We start from the raw sequence: 12,737 nt of genomic DNA, 5'->3' as shown, positions 1-12,737 counted from the left end.
CCCCTGACTCATGGCGGCCATCTTGGGTGAGTGGGTCCCAGCGCGTCAGCAAGTCCTCTCTCCATCTCGTTAGGAGAGTACTTAGGTAGGCAAGTGTTAGCAGCGCGCCCTATTCCAGCGCGAGCGCTATTCATGCAGCGCTTGTTTTGTGGCAGCTCCTGATTTTAATTACCCGTTTTTGCATTTGATTTAAAATTTTGTTTTTACAGTTATTCCCTGTTCTTACCTGCCTGGCCTCGCATACCCCCACCTCTGCCATCACACCTGCACTTTAATTGTGGCAAATCACCGCGTTTTGCGGGTCCTTCGCCCCTGACTCGTGGCGGCCATCTTGGGTGAGTGGGTCCCAGCGCGTCAGCAAGTCCTCTCTCCATCTCGTTAGGAGAGTACTTAGGTAGGCAAGTTTTAGCAGCGCGCCCTATTCCAGCGCGAGCGCTATTCATGCAGCGCTTGTTTTGTGGCAGCTCCTGATTTTAATTACCCGTTTTTGCATTTGATTTAAAATTTTGTTTTTACAGTTATTCCCTGTTCTTACCTGCCTGGCCTCGCATACCCCCACCTCTGCCATCACACCTGCCCTTTAATTGTGGCAAATCACCGCGTTTTGCAGGACCTTCGCCCCTGACTCGTGGCGGCCATCTTGGGTGAGTGGGTCCCAGCGCGTCAGCAAGTCCTCTCTCCATCTCGTTAGGAGAGTACTTAAGTAGGCAAGTTTTAGCAGCGCGCCCTATTCCAGCGCGAGCGCTATTCATGCAGCGCTTGTTTTGTGGCAGCTCCTGATTTAAATTTCCCGTTTTTGCATTTGATTTAAAATTTTGTTTTTACAGTTATTCCCTGTTCTTACCTGCCTGGCCTCGCATACCCCCACCTCTGCCATCACACCTGCACTTTAATTGTGGCAAATCACCGCGTTTTGCGGGTCCTTCGCCCCTGACTCGTGGCGGCCATCTGGGGTGAGTGGGTCCCAGCGCGTCAGCAAGTCCTCTCTCCATCTCGTTAGGAGAGTACTTAGGTAGGCAAGTGTTAGCAGCGCGCCCTATTCCAGCGCGAGCGCTATTCATGCAGCGCTTGTTTTGTGGCAGCTCCTGATTTTAATTACCCGTTTTTGCATTTGATTTAAAATTTTGTTTTTACAGTTATTCCCTGTTCTTACCTGCCTGGCCTCGCATACCCCCACCTCTGCCTTCACACCTGCACTTTAATTGTGGCAAATCACCGCGTTTTGCGGGTCCTTCGCCCCTGACTCGTGGCGGCCATCTTGGGTGAGTGGGTCCCAGTGCGTCAGCAAGTCCTCTCTCCATCTCGTTAGGAGAGTACTTAGGTAGCCATGCTAACGCGCAGCGGCCACGCGCAGCGGCCACGCGCAGCGGGGACGCCGGACTGACGCCAGAGTTACGCCAGAGTTCAGCCCGTCTGTGCCCGTCCGGGCCCAGACGGGCCCAGGGCTGGTCCTTATGCCCGATCCACTGGATATTTACAACAAGGGGTGGTGAGGGACAGAGTCTCTGAATTAAGCAGAAAGCTCTCACCCAGTCAAGAGATCAGGGCTAGATCCAACACCGTTTTTTAGCTCACTGCACCATCCCAGTTTCAGAACCTGGCTGTATGCAAATTAGTCTGTTCCTGTCCCAGTGCATGATGGGAACAGGGCAAACCAAACTACAAAAGCCAATTCTTACACTGGGAAGGAAACAAGCTCCCGGGGACCGGTTTCTGGCATTACAGCCGTCTTCGGCCCGGTTTGCTTGAATCCTGATGGTGCAATGAGCAAGGGTCTCACATCTGAGAATACCCTTCCACGCTTAGGGTGGACAAAAATATTTACAACAAGGGGTGGTGAGGGACAGAGTCTCTGAATTAAGCAGAAAGCTCTCACCCAGTCAAGAGATCAGGGCTAGATCCAACACCGTTTTTTAGCTCACTGCACCATCCCAGTTTCAGAACCTGGCTGTATGCAAATTAGTCTGTTCCTGTCCCAGTGCATGATGGGAACAGGGCAAACCAAACTACAAAAGCCAATTCTTACACTGGGAAGGAAACAAGCTCCCGGGGACCGGTTTCTGGCATTACAGCCGTCTTCGGCCCGGTTTGCTTGAATCCTGATGGTGCAATGAGCAAGGGTCTCACATCTGAGAATACCCTTCCACGCTTAGGGTGGACAAAAATATTTACAACAAGGGGTGGTGAGGGACAGAGTCTCTGAATTAAGCAGAAAGCTCTCACCCAGTCAAGAGATCAGGGCTAGATCCAACACCGTTTTTTAGCTCACTGCACCATCCCAGTTTCAGAACCTGGCTGTATGCAAATTAGTCTGTTCCTGTCCCAGTGCATGATGGGAACAGGGCAAACCAAACTACAAAAGCCAATTCTTACACTGGGAAGGAAACAAGCTCCCGGGGACCGGTTTCTGGCATTACAGCCGTCTTCGGCCCGGTTTGCTTGAATCCTGATGGTGCAATGAGCAAGGGTCTCACATCTGAGAATACCCTTCCACGCTTAGGGTGGACAAAAATATTTACAACAAGGGGTGGTGAGGGACAGAGTCTCTGAATTAAGCAGAAAGCTCTCACCCAGTCAAGAGATCAGGGCTAGATCCAACACCGTTTTTTAGCTCGCTGCACCATCCCAGTTTCAGAACCTGGCTGTATGCAAATTAGTCTGTTCCTGTCCCAGTGCATGATGGGAACAGGGCAAACCAAACTACAAAAGCCAATTCTTACACTGGGAAGGAAACAAGCTCCCGGGGACCGGTTTCTGGCATTACAGCCGTCTTCGGCCCGGTTTGCTTGAATCCTGATGGTGCAATGAGCAAGGGTCTCACATCTGAGAATACCCTTCCACGCTTAGGGTGGACAAAAATATTTATAACAAGGGGTGGTGAGGGACAGAGTCTCTGAATTAAGCAGAAAGCTCTCACCCAGTCAAGAGATCAGGGCTAGATCCAACACCGTTTTTAGCCAGGTTCTGAGCTGGGATGGGGCAGTGAGATAAATAACGGTGATGGATCAAGCCCTGATCTTTGGACTGGGTAAGAGTGGTCTGTTTAACTCAGACACTCTGTTCATCACCACCCCCTTTTCTAAATCATTTTTGGCCACTATAGGTGTGGCAGGGTATACTCAGACATGAGTCCCTTTCTCACTGCTCCATCAGGATTCAAGCAAGCTGGGCCGAAGAAGGCTGAAATGCCAGAAACCGGTCCCCGGTAGCTTGTCTCCTTTCTGGTGAAGAATTGGCTTGGTAGTTTAGTCTGCCCTGTTCCCATGATGCACTGGGCCAGGGACAGACTGATTTGCATATAGCCAGGTTCTGAGCTGGGATGGGGCAGTGAGATAAATAACGGTGATGGATCAAGCCCTGATCTTTGGACTGGGTAAGAGTGGTCTGTTTAACTCAGACACTCTGTTCATCACCACCCCCTTTTCTAAATCGATCCACTGGAGCCACCTCACATTCGTATTGGGTATGGGAGGGAAGAACTCATGTCTTGGCGGTCTTTGAAACTCACCACATGCAGATTCGCCCACGAGGGAGGACAACCGTTCATACCTTGTGGGGCCTGTATTGCGGGTCAGGATAGGGCCCCTGACAAATCGGTGCTCTCAGTAGCTTTGTTGAACTGCCGGTCTTTACCCAGTCACGCCACTGAAATTAACTCCCTCATTCTGGACCACAAGTTGGATGTGTTATTTTTAGCAGAGACCTGGATTTCCTCCTGCTCAGGCCCCGACATGGTGAGAGCACTTCCTCCAGGCTTTCTTATATCACATCTGGACAGACCTGTGGGGCGGGGAGGAGGAATCTCCATCCTTTATAGGGATTCGCTAGTGTGTAAGGTTCAGGACGGAGGGATGAGCGATTGCGAGAGCTGTCAGTTCTCTCTTCGCTTGTCACCCACTGCGTCCTTGGCGGGCCTTCTGATCTATCGTCCACCGGGGTCTTTGGGGAATTTTCCTAATTCTTTCTTAGAAACAACCGCGCTCCTTGCTTCCTCTACTGGTAACTTTGTAGCTTTGGGTGATTTTAATATCCATTTCGATGACCCCTCCAACTCTCTGGGAATAGACTTGCAAGGCGATCTTAAAGCATTTGGGATCAACTTGGCTAACTCGGGTGCCACACATGGGAAGGGTCACTTGCTGGACCCTATATTTTCAAACTCAGATTGCCTTAAAGTACTACCTACATTGGCTCTGCCTTGGACAGACCATTTTTTGGTGCCTGCCCAGTGGCAGTTTGATGTCCCAGTGGCTTCAGCTCCCAGGGTATACACCGTGGAAAGAGCTTGGTCCAGGCTCCCAGTGGACACCTGGGCGGTACATCTGGAGGCGTCTCGGCCCCCCCTGGGTCTAATCCGTTAGTTGCCGATGAGAACTTAAACATCTGGCTTACTAACTCGCTTGATGCTCTCCTCCCCAAGAAGAAACAACTCACCAGGGGTAAGAGAGTGGGATCCGCGCCCTGGTATACACCTGAGCTGAGAACACTGAGGAAGGGCTGCAAGAGGCTGGAGCGGACCTGGAGGAAAGATTGGAGCGAAACGAGCCGGAGAGAATATCGGGCGGCTCTTAGTACCTACAAATCCGCAATTCGGGCAGCGAAATCTGTGTTCTTTGAGGAGAGAATAGGCTCTTCTGCCAATTCCTCGAAAGAATCGTTTAGGGTCATCAAAGAACTCTTGAAAGCTCCCGAACCTCGGGTCATTCACGACAATCCACGTGAAAAATGTTCAGAACTTGCCTCCTTCTTTAAAACCAAAATAGATAGCATCTTGGCATCTCTCCCCCGGCTAGCCCAGGAGACCCCCTCTGGTGGTAACCTAGGGTCTCAGCCCAGGGTGCGGTCAGCGGAGTTGGCTTCTTTCGGCCCTGTCACTGTGGAAGAAGTTCTCGCAGTCCTGACGACCATGAAAAGTGGTTCTCCAAAAGACCCTGCACCAATGAAATATCTTAAGCAGGTAGCCTCCACCATCGGCGGCCCAGTGACGGACCTTATAAATCTATCTTTCACCCAAGGAGTGGTGCCCCCCAGTTGGAAGGGAGCGGTTGTCAAGGCTCTCTTGAAGAAGCCTAACCTGGACCCCGCCGACCTTGCCAACTTTAGGCCCATTTCCCCGCTCCCCGGCCTTAGCAAGGTGGCGGAGAAGTTGGTAAGTAGTCGCCTATCGGGCTTTCTGGAGTCCAACTCCCTTCTGGGTGATTCCCAAACGGGCTTTCGCCCCGGTCAGGGGACCGACACTGCCCTGCTGGCAGTCGTGGAGAATGCCAGGAGCATTTTGGATTCAGGGGGATCGGTGGCAGTGATCCTCCTGGACCTCAGTGCGGCATTTGACACCGTAGACCATCAGGTGCTTCTCCAACGGCTGTCGGGGGTGGGGGTCTCCGGGATGGCCCTGAAGTGGTTCGCTTCCTTTTTGGAAGGCCAGACGTTTGAGGTGTGAGAAGGCCACGAGAAGTCATCCTCGGTCCCTCTCCAGTGTGGTGTGCCACAGGGCTCATCGCTGAGCCCTACTTTATTTAACATTTACATGGCCCCACTGGAGAGTGTGGTACTGCCTCTGGGTATCAAGATCATCAGCTACGCTGATGATACTCAGTTGGTGGTAGGGCTTCCCCAGTCGGCTTACCATCCCGACCGGCTGCACACGTGTTTGGCTAAGATCTTTACGTGGATGTGTAGCTCAGCACTCAAGCTTAACGGCTCAAAAACGGAACTGATGATGTTGGGGAACTCCCCTCCCTCCTTATCTCCGAGCAGCTGGCCCAGCTGTCTGGGAGCGGCACCCACCCCCAAACAGGAGATCAAGAGCTTGGGGGTGTGGCTGGAGCAGGACCTTTCCTTCAAGACACATGCTAAAAAGACCGCAGGCGTGTGCTTCGGTCTGCTCCGGTCAGCCCGGAAGATCTTACCACTCCTCCCAGTGGCCTCTAGGAGGTTACTCATCCAGGGGCTCATCATCTCATGGCTGGATTTCAGTAACGCGCTGTTTCTGGGGGCCCCAGAAGCCACCCTAAACAAACTGCAGCAAGTGCAGAATGCGGCCGCCAGGCTCCTGATGGACCTTCCCAGGCGTCAGTCGGCTCGCCCTGCGCTGAAGGCGCTACATTGGCTCCCTGTCAGAGAGAGGGTGAAATTTAAAGCACTCTGTATGGCCCACAAAATTCTGCAGGGGAAAGGCCCACCCATCCTACGGGATATGGTTCAATCCTATAAGGCCTCCCGCGCCCTCCGCTCAGACCATCAACACCTGCTGCAAGTTACGAGGGTAAGGAAGGCAAGAACCGGTGGCAGAAGATTTTCCATAAATGTGGCCACACTGTGGAACTCTCTTCCTCTGTACTTGCGCTCGGAAACGAGCTTCTTAGGTTTCCGCAAACTTTTAATAACTCATCTGTTCCCTGCCTAATTCCTGTGTCTCTTGTTTTGGCGTTTCTCTCTGGATGAGCGCGGGGATGCCCAAGGGTAACTAGGCGCGATATAAAACTCATTAATAATAATAATAAAAGTCCATTTCCACTTTGGTTTGAACAGGCAGATAGGAGTGTCAGACCCTTTTAATATGAGTTAATCTGGGTGAAATGTGAGCTGCCCTGGTGGTATTTGCAGATAAAACTCTTGTCTGTTTTCTTGGCCTTGTTGCCCTCAGATTTCCAGTTTCTGTGGAGAGGGTGAGCACAGGCTCTGCATCATCTAACTGCATGTCCCAGAACTTTCTAATTCTGCAACAGCCTCAAATTTGTCTTGTAAGTTGGTGTCTGGTCTTGAGGTTCATTAAATAGTATTAGTGTTGTTGGCCAGCGCTGTCCTCTCTTGCGGCCAGAAGCCCTCTATCAATAAAGAAGAGCAGCACGGTGAACCCACCAGCTACAGGAGGCTTCAGGCCTGCTGGCGGAGAGATCCGAAATTGCTGCTGGTCTCCCAGAATTTAGGCCTTCCAGAAGTGAGTGATGGATGATTGACACATCTGTGGGGAGATAAACATATTTTTATTATATGTGTGGGTTAGTGACATGTTTTTAAGGGGGCCTTTTGAAGATATCTGGCCTCACAGTAGTGCCCCATAGGTGTTCACTCAAGACCATTTCTGAAGATTTGTGCAATACTAAAAGCTCTTTACTATAAATAACATTAAACAGTATGAAAAGGTGATCGCAGTTCCCATATCAGGACTGTGTAGAAATACTGATTGTGCCTGTATTTCTTTTGGGATGCTGGTCGAGAGGAGATTCTTCAACTTTTTCCCTGAATCTGTTTGTCTAGGGTATTCAGTTGGGATGCTCAGAGTCTTCAAGCGTATGTAGTTGCATAAACTTAATGCATCCTAGAGCAGGATCTAGGCATGATCACGACAGATCAACAGCAGCAGCAGCAGGTCACTTTACTGAAATGATTTAGATTTCCCACATATAAATGTAGTTGCATTGACTTCATGTGGTGCTTGCAGAAGCATACGGTAGACAGACAGATTAAATCCCCCTAGCTTAGTTACGTTGATTGCACGTGTGATTGCTCAGATAGAATGAAAGGCTGTGGCTGAAATTTTGGGCTAGTTCATTTTAATGATTTATATAGTTGAAATTACCTAAAGAAAAGCATCAGACTTGTTCAAGTGGCATTAGTTTTGCTGTCCAGAAAGAGAGAACATAAAACCATTGGGTAATGGAGGCTAATGTGGCCATTCAGTTTTTTGAGCTCCCATGTGTACCCTGGTCCAGTCAAATAAATTCTGTGGATCTGTTTCTTTTTTCACCATTGTCTTTGTCTAGTGATCAGTCTTAACATTTGCTTTCTTAGGCAGTGTGTGATAGGATTGATACCCTCATTTCCTGTTCTAACTCTGGTTACATGTCGCTTGCAGGCCTCCCAGATGGGCACGACGTCCATGGTTCAGTACACAGCCCTGATCAGCGCCCGCCTGGTGCTGCTGACGCTCTGTGGATGGGTGCTCTGCTGGACGCTGGTCAACCTGTTCCGGAACCACTCTGTTTTAAACCTTCTCTTCCTCGGCTATCCGTGAGTATTCTTGCACTTTTTGTTCTAACCCATATTTCCTTCATTGTATATTGTAACTTCACATCGGTGCTCTTCCTAGGTTTCTCATTCTCATAGTCCGATTACACATTTCACCCTTGCTGCGGGGTATTCCACTCTTATTTAGCTGCACAGGCACTTCCTCTCCTCGCTGTCCCTCACAATTCCGCTGCTATGTCATGCTGCGATGCTGCACCCAGAATTCACCTCTGATGTTCTAACTGAGACCAGCTCAGTGCTATACCTGCATGCTCCCACATCTGCTTCCCTGCAGTGAAGGTGTTCAATGGTCCTGAAGGATTCCTTGCAAGACATCTGGAGCCACTGTTTAGGTAATATGTTTTGTTTTTTCTGGTGCTGCTCAGTGAAGGTGTGGCTTTCTTTCACTTAAGCCTTGGCTTCAGTCCCGCCTTCTCTTGAGGTACAGTTTACCAGTTTCCCTTCAGATGGACTTCAAGTGGCTTTCCTAGAAAGGATTTTGGTGCCTGATTATTAGGCCCTGTCAGTGGTGCAGGGCAAGTCCTCAAACAATTGGACCTTGGCTCATCCTTTCCCTTGGACATTGGTCCTCTGAGCAGTTTGTGCCTCTTGATCAAGACATTTGGATGGAACCAAAGGAGATTTAAGTCCTCCACCCCCCTTTCCCCTTTGAGCTTACTTAAGCTTCTCTCCAAACTCATCAGGTCCCTTTGTTGTCCTGTATTTTAGATGCACATTATCAACCACAGAATTAAATCTAAAATTGACTAAAATCAGAGGGTTGTTTGTCACATGCTCAGTTCAAAGGTCCGTGTGGAAATTGACTGTGATCAAGATGTGTGGACCTTCTCCGTCCACAAGTGGCCACATGTCACTCAGGCCAACGGGCTTGTCTCTTCTTCTTATGTATTTGAGTATTATTAACGAGCAACTGTCTAAAGTGGGCATGGCTCTCTACATTCTGTATATTAGGAGAGCTTGAAAAATTAACCAGAATCGTTCATATTCTGTATGCACTTCTGAAAGATCTCATGGCGGCTTTGGCCCAATTAAAGACTATTGTGTTATATCTGTACTAGAGTCTTATTCTCTCCATGGGTGTCTTAGCTTTTGTAAGAGATACACCTCTCAAAGCGAGTTGCACGGTAGCCCCCAGAGCTAGCCTCACTCTTCCAGTTAGCTCTAAGCTTTTGTTTCTTAATTGTAGGGCAGCTGTTCACTTTGGTTAAGCCAGACTAAACCATATACTTGCTTGAACCCTTATGATCCAGTAGATCCCCTTTGTAACATCATGCCTGCATTTCTAATTTGCTCTCTCAACATCTGCCTTTGAGTGCACAGGAACGGAAGGGATAGGAAGGCAGGACGCACAAACACAATGGGTGTGGCTTATAGAAAGGCTGCTCAAGCACAGTTTACTTTAGTCGAGAATGTCCTCTGTTTCGTAATCTATTTAATGAGGCTGAGTTCTGTGTGGAGGTTTGCTTTAGGAGAAGCAGTGGCCACCTCATCACTGAATCTTGGAATATCACAAGGTTGTGTTTCAGGATCTACAGTATCTGAATCATCGTTCATTAAAGTCAGAATTGTCCTGTTCCCTGCAAGACTTTGATAGTCTGCAGAACCTGAACTTCATTCTTCGAAGCCTGCATGTCTGTGCCATGTAATTGTGTAATAGTAACATCTGTTATCTAAAGCAATTAGGAATGGCAGAAGTAAGGTCTGAAGCACTAGATAAAAGCAGATTATTGTTGTAGACGGTTCATGTAGTTTCAGATTGAGAATACATTGTTACACGGTTCCTACAAATTAAGTTGAACTGTGTATCTGGACAACATCGACGTCAAAATATGGGGATTCGGTTTAAACGTATAATCAGAAAATGTTGGCCTAATTTCAAGCTAGTTTAGAGTGCCCCATCTGGACCCCGAACGAAGACCAAGAGATGGTCTTGGCCACCTCGAGCACGAGCACTCTTCCCCCCCCCCCCCGTTTGCCCCCCCACCCCCCATGGAAATCGTAGAAACAGATCTACCCTCTCATTGTTTACTTTTGAATCAAGGTAAAAACAAAAAAGATACAAATTGGATTTTCAAACATTTATTGGAACAATTGTAATATTGTTTAAAAAGTGTGCAGTCTAAGCAGCATTATGCAAATGGTGAAAAGGAGAAACATTTCAACCATGATATCAATTAATCAAGGTTTATATAACGTGACTAGTCACCTGCAAGGGTCTCAAGGTGCTGAAGGAGGACATGGGAGTCTACTGATCCATCTGGGTTCTGGGGTTCAATCAGAGAGCCAGGTCTTGAGATCCTTCCTGAGTTGGGTCAGCGACGGGGATTGCCTGAGGTGGAGAGACGGGGCGTTCCATGTCTTGGCAGCGAGGTAGGAGAAGGATCTTCCTCTAGTCCTGAGGATCCGTGGGACGGTGGCTAGGGCCAGTTAGGCCGAGCGGAGGTGTCTGGTGGGTACCTAGAATGAGAGGCGGTGGTTCAGATATGCTGGTCCTGTGTCGTGGAGGGTTTTGTAGGCGTGTGTGAGGAGTTTGAAAGTGACTCTTTTGTTGACTGGACGCCAGTGGAGTTTTCAAAGGTATTCGATGATGTGGCTGTGGCGGGTGATATTGTGGACCAGTCTGGCTGCGGCATTTTGAACATTCTGTAGTTTCCTGAGGAGTTTCTGGGTGATGCTGACATGGAGTGCTTTGCCGCAGTCAAGTCTGCTGCTGCTGAGTGTGACCGTCATTCTGGATTCAGTGGGGATCCATCTGAAGGTCTTTCGAAGCAGACAAAGCATGTGGAAGCATGATGAGGAGACGGTGTTGATCTGGCGGTTCATGGTGAGCGAGGAGTCCGGTATAATGGCAAGGGTTCGTGTGTGGTCCGTGGGTGTGGGGGTGTTTCTAGAACGGTAGGCCACCAGGAGCAGCTGTCTCTCATCCAGGTGGAGATGGCCTTTATCCCTCTGTGGAAGTTGTTTCTGGTGGTTGTGGGTTCATTGGTGAGGGAGAGGATCAGCTGGGTATTGTCGGCATAGGAGACTATGTTGAGTACGTGGTATCTAAAGATGGCTGTGAGAGGGGCCATGTTGACTTTGGAGAGGGTGGGGCTGAGGGAGGAGGTCTGGGGTACTCTGCAGCAGGTCTTTGTGGGTTCTGGAAGGAAACGGGGATAGTCTGGCGCGATGTGTTCCACCGGGGAGGAAGGAGCGGATCCATTCTGGGGCTTAGTCGAGATAATAGCGTTATTGTGCAATTATAAGATACTCCTACCTAACACTACCCACACCATTGAGAGCATAGCGGGAGTACCCTATGCCAGACCACTGGGATAGCCTAAGTACCATAACTGGGTATGATGTAGCCGGACGTTGATCTGGTTTAGAGCAGGCTACTGTCCTTTGTAGGATAAAGGTCTGAGACAGCAGAGCTGCATCTCGGTCACAGTGGGTCTCGTTCCCCGGATAATCCCAGCCGAAGTGCTCCTGTGCGGAATGTGGCTCATAGGCTGTTTATATAATAAAAGTACTGTTACACTCACAATGTGCCAAAGGTGCAAAGCTGATGCGATGGTGTGTCTAGAAGCCTAGAGCAGCATAAATGCAGGGACCTCGCGTTTTATGTGCATAGACTTGGAGACAGTGTGTCCAAGAAGTAAACTGTATATGCAGCTACTTCTCAGTACCTAGTGCAAGTTCGACGAATGTAAAAAGTCACTTATTAAAAGCACCCAAACTAAAATGTGAAACTGAAAAAGGAGATTTAGAGCAGACCCTAAGGTAATCTGATGACAACACTTTGCTGCGTACATTCGGACAGTATGTAGTTCAGAATTGGTAGGTTTTGGAGATGGCGAAATATAGTGCAGTTTGGCCAGAAAAGAAGGACTGTTGACCAGAGACACTTTCTGATTAAGGGTTCGGAATGATGTTGAGTTTCCCATCCAGCTTGTTTGGGAGTAGCAGAGCTCCACCAACTGGTTTATCTGGTTTCTTAGAGAAACTATTCTGGAACAAACCAGTAGTTTTTTGCCTCTGCACTGGCTCCAGAGAAGTGTTGGCTTGTTTTCTTTTATGATGATTGTAAAACCTTGCTGTTGAATGTGGCTTGCCTGATGGCATTTTTTTCTGTCCAACAACACGTAAGCTGTCAACAATTCTTCTTATTTCCCAGAGATTTCTTTAGTGATCGGTTTGTTTTACTTTTTTTCTTACTGGGTTGAATAAGCTCCTTCACAGTTGCAGAGTAGTGCCACATACAGGGCAGGCAGGACTGAGCAACAAAGCGCACACGTTACTCACTATGGTGACTTTTGAACTCTGCCTGTCCCTTAAGGGATTCGCTCACAATCCACTTTTCTTGAGTCCACTTGTGTAGGTCCTCATCGTAGGCTAGGAGGAAACTGCAGTGAGAGTGGAGCTTGGAAATGGCCCAAGTCATGACTACGTAGGAGTGCCCACTTGTTTCTGACCGCTTAGCAGGTTTCTGGTCTCATCCATCTGTAGTGAAGCACATCACCCTTTAAAGAGAAAGGGACTGATGGATTAAGGCTCAATTCTGAAGTTGGACATAAATTCAGATTCCTGACCGTTCCAGGGCACAAGTGTACAGCAGAGAGATATATATATCCTTCTCTAACTGTTTCACACAAATAGACGTTCCCCTGTTTTTCCACACACTTGCATTTCCTCCCTCCTCTGTCTACTCCGTTCCCACTGATGTT

The 12,737-nt window shown here is 48.8% G+C and overlaps 1 protein-coding gene across 1 annotated transcript in view; it reads left to right on the top strand.

Annotated features, from left to right (window-relative positions):
* TMEM39A (transmembrane protein 39A) overlaps positions 1–12,737 on the top strand; it is a 266,042-nt gene that overhangs the window by 222,981 nt on the left and 30,324 nt on the right. The window contains exon 5 of the mRNA XM_086935575.1: positions 7,859–8,013. Coding sequence (XP_086791701.1) covers positions 7,859–8,013 — 155 coding nt within the window. The remainder of the gene's footprint in view (positions 1–7,858; positions 8,014–12,737) is intronic.

This window comes from Lissotriton vulgaris, chromosome 8 (assembly GCF_964263255.1).
Source record: "Lissotriton vulgaris chromosome 8, aLisVul1.2, whole genome shotgun sequence".
Taxonomy (NCBI): domain Eukaryota; kingdom Metazoa; phylum Chordata; class Amphibia; order Caudata; family Salamandridae; genus Lissotriton; species Lissotriton vulgaris.
The sequence above is the reverse complement of the archived record's forward strand: the minus strand, read 5'-3'. Positions and strand labels throughout refer to the sequence as shown.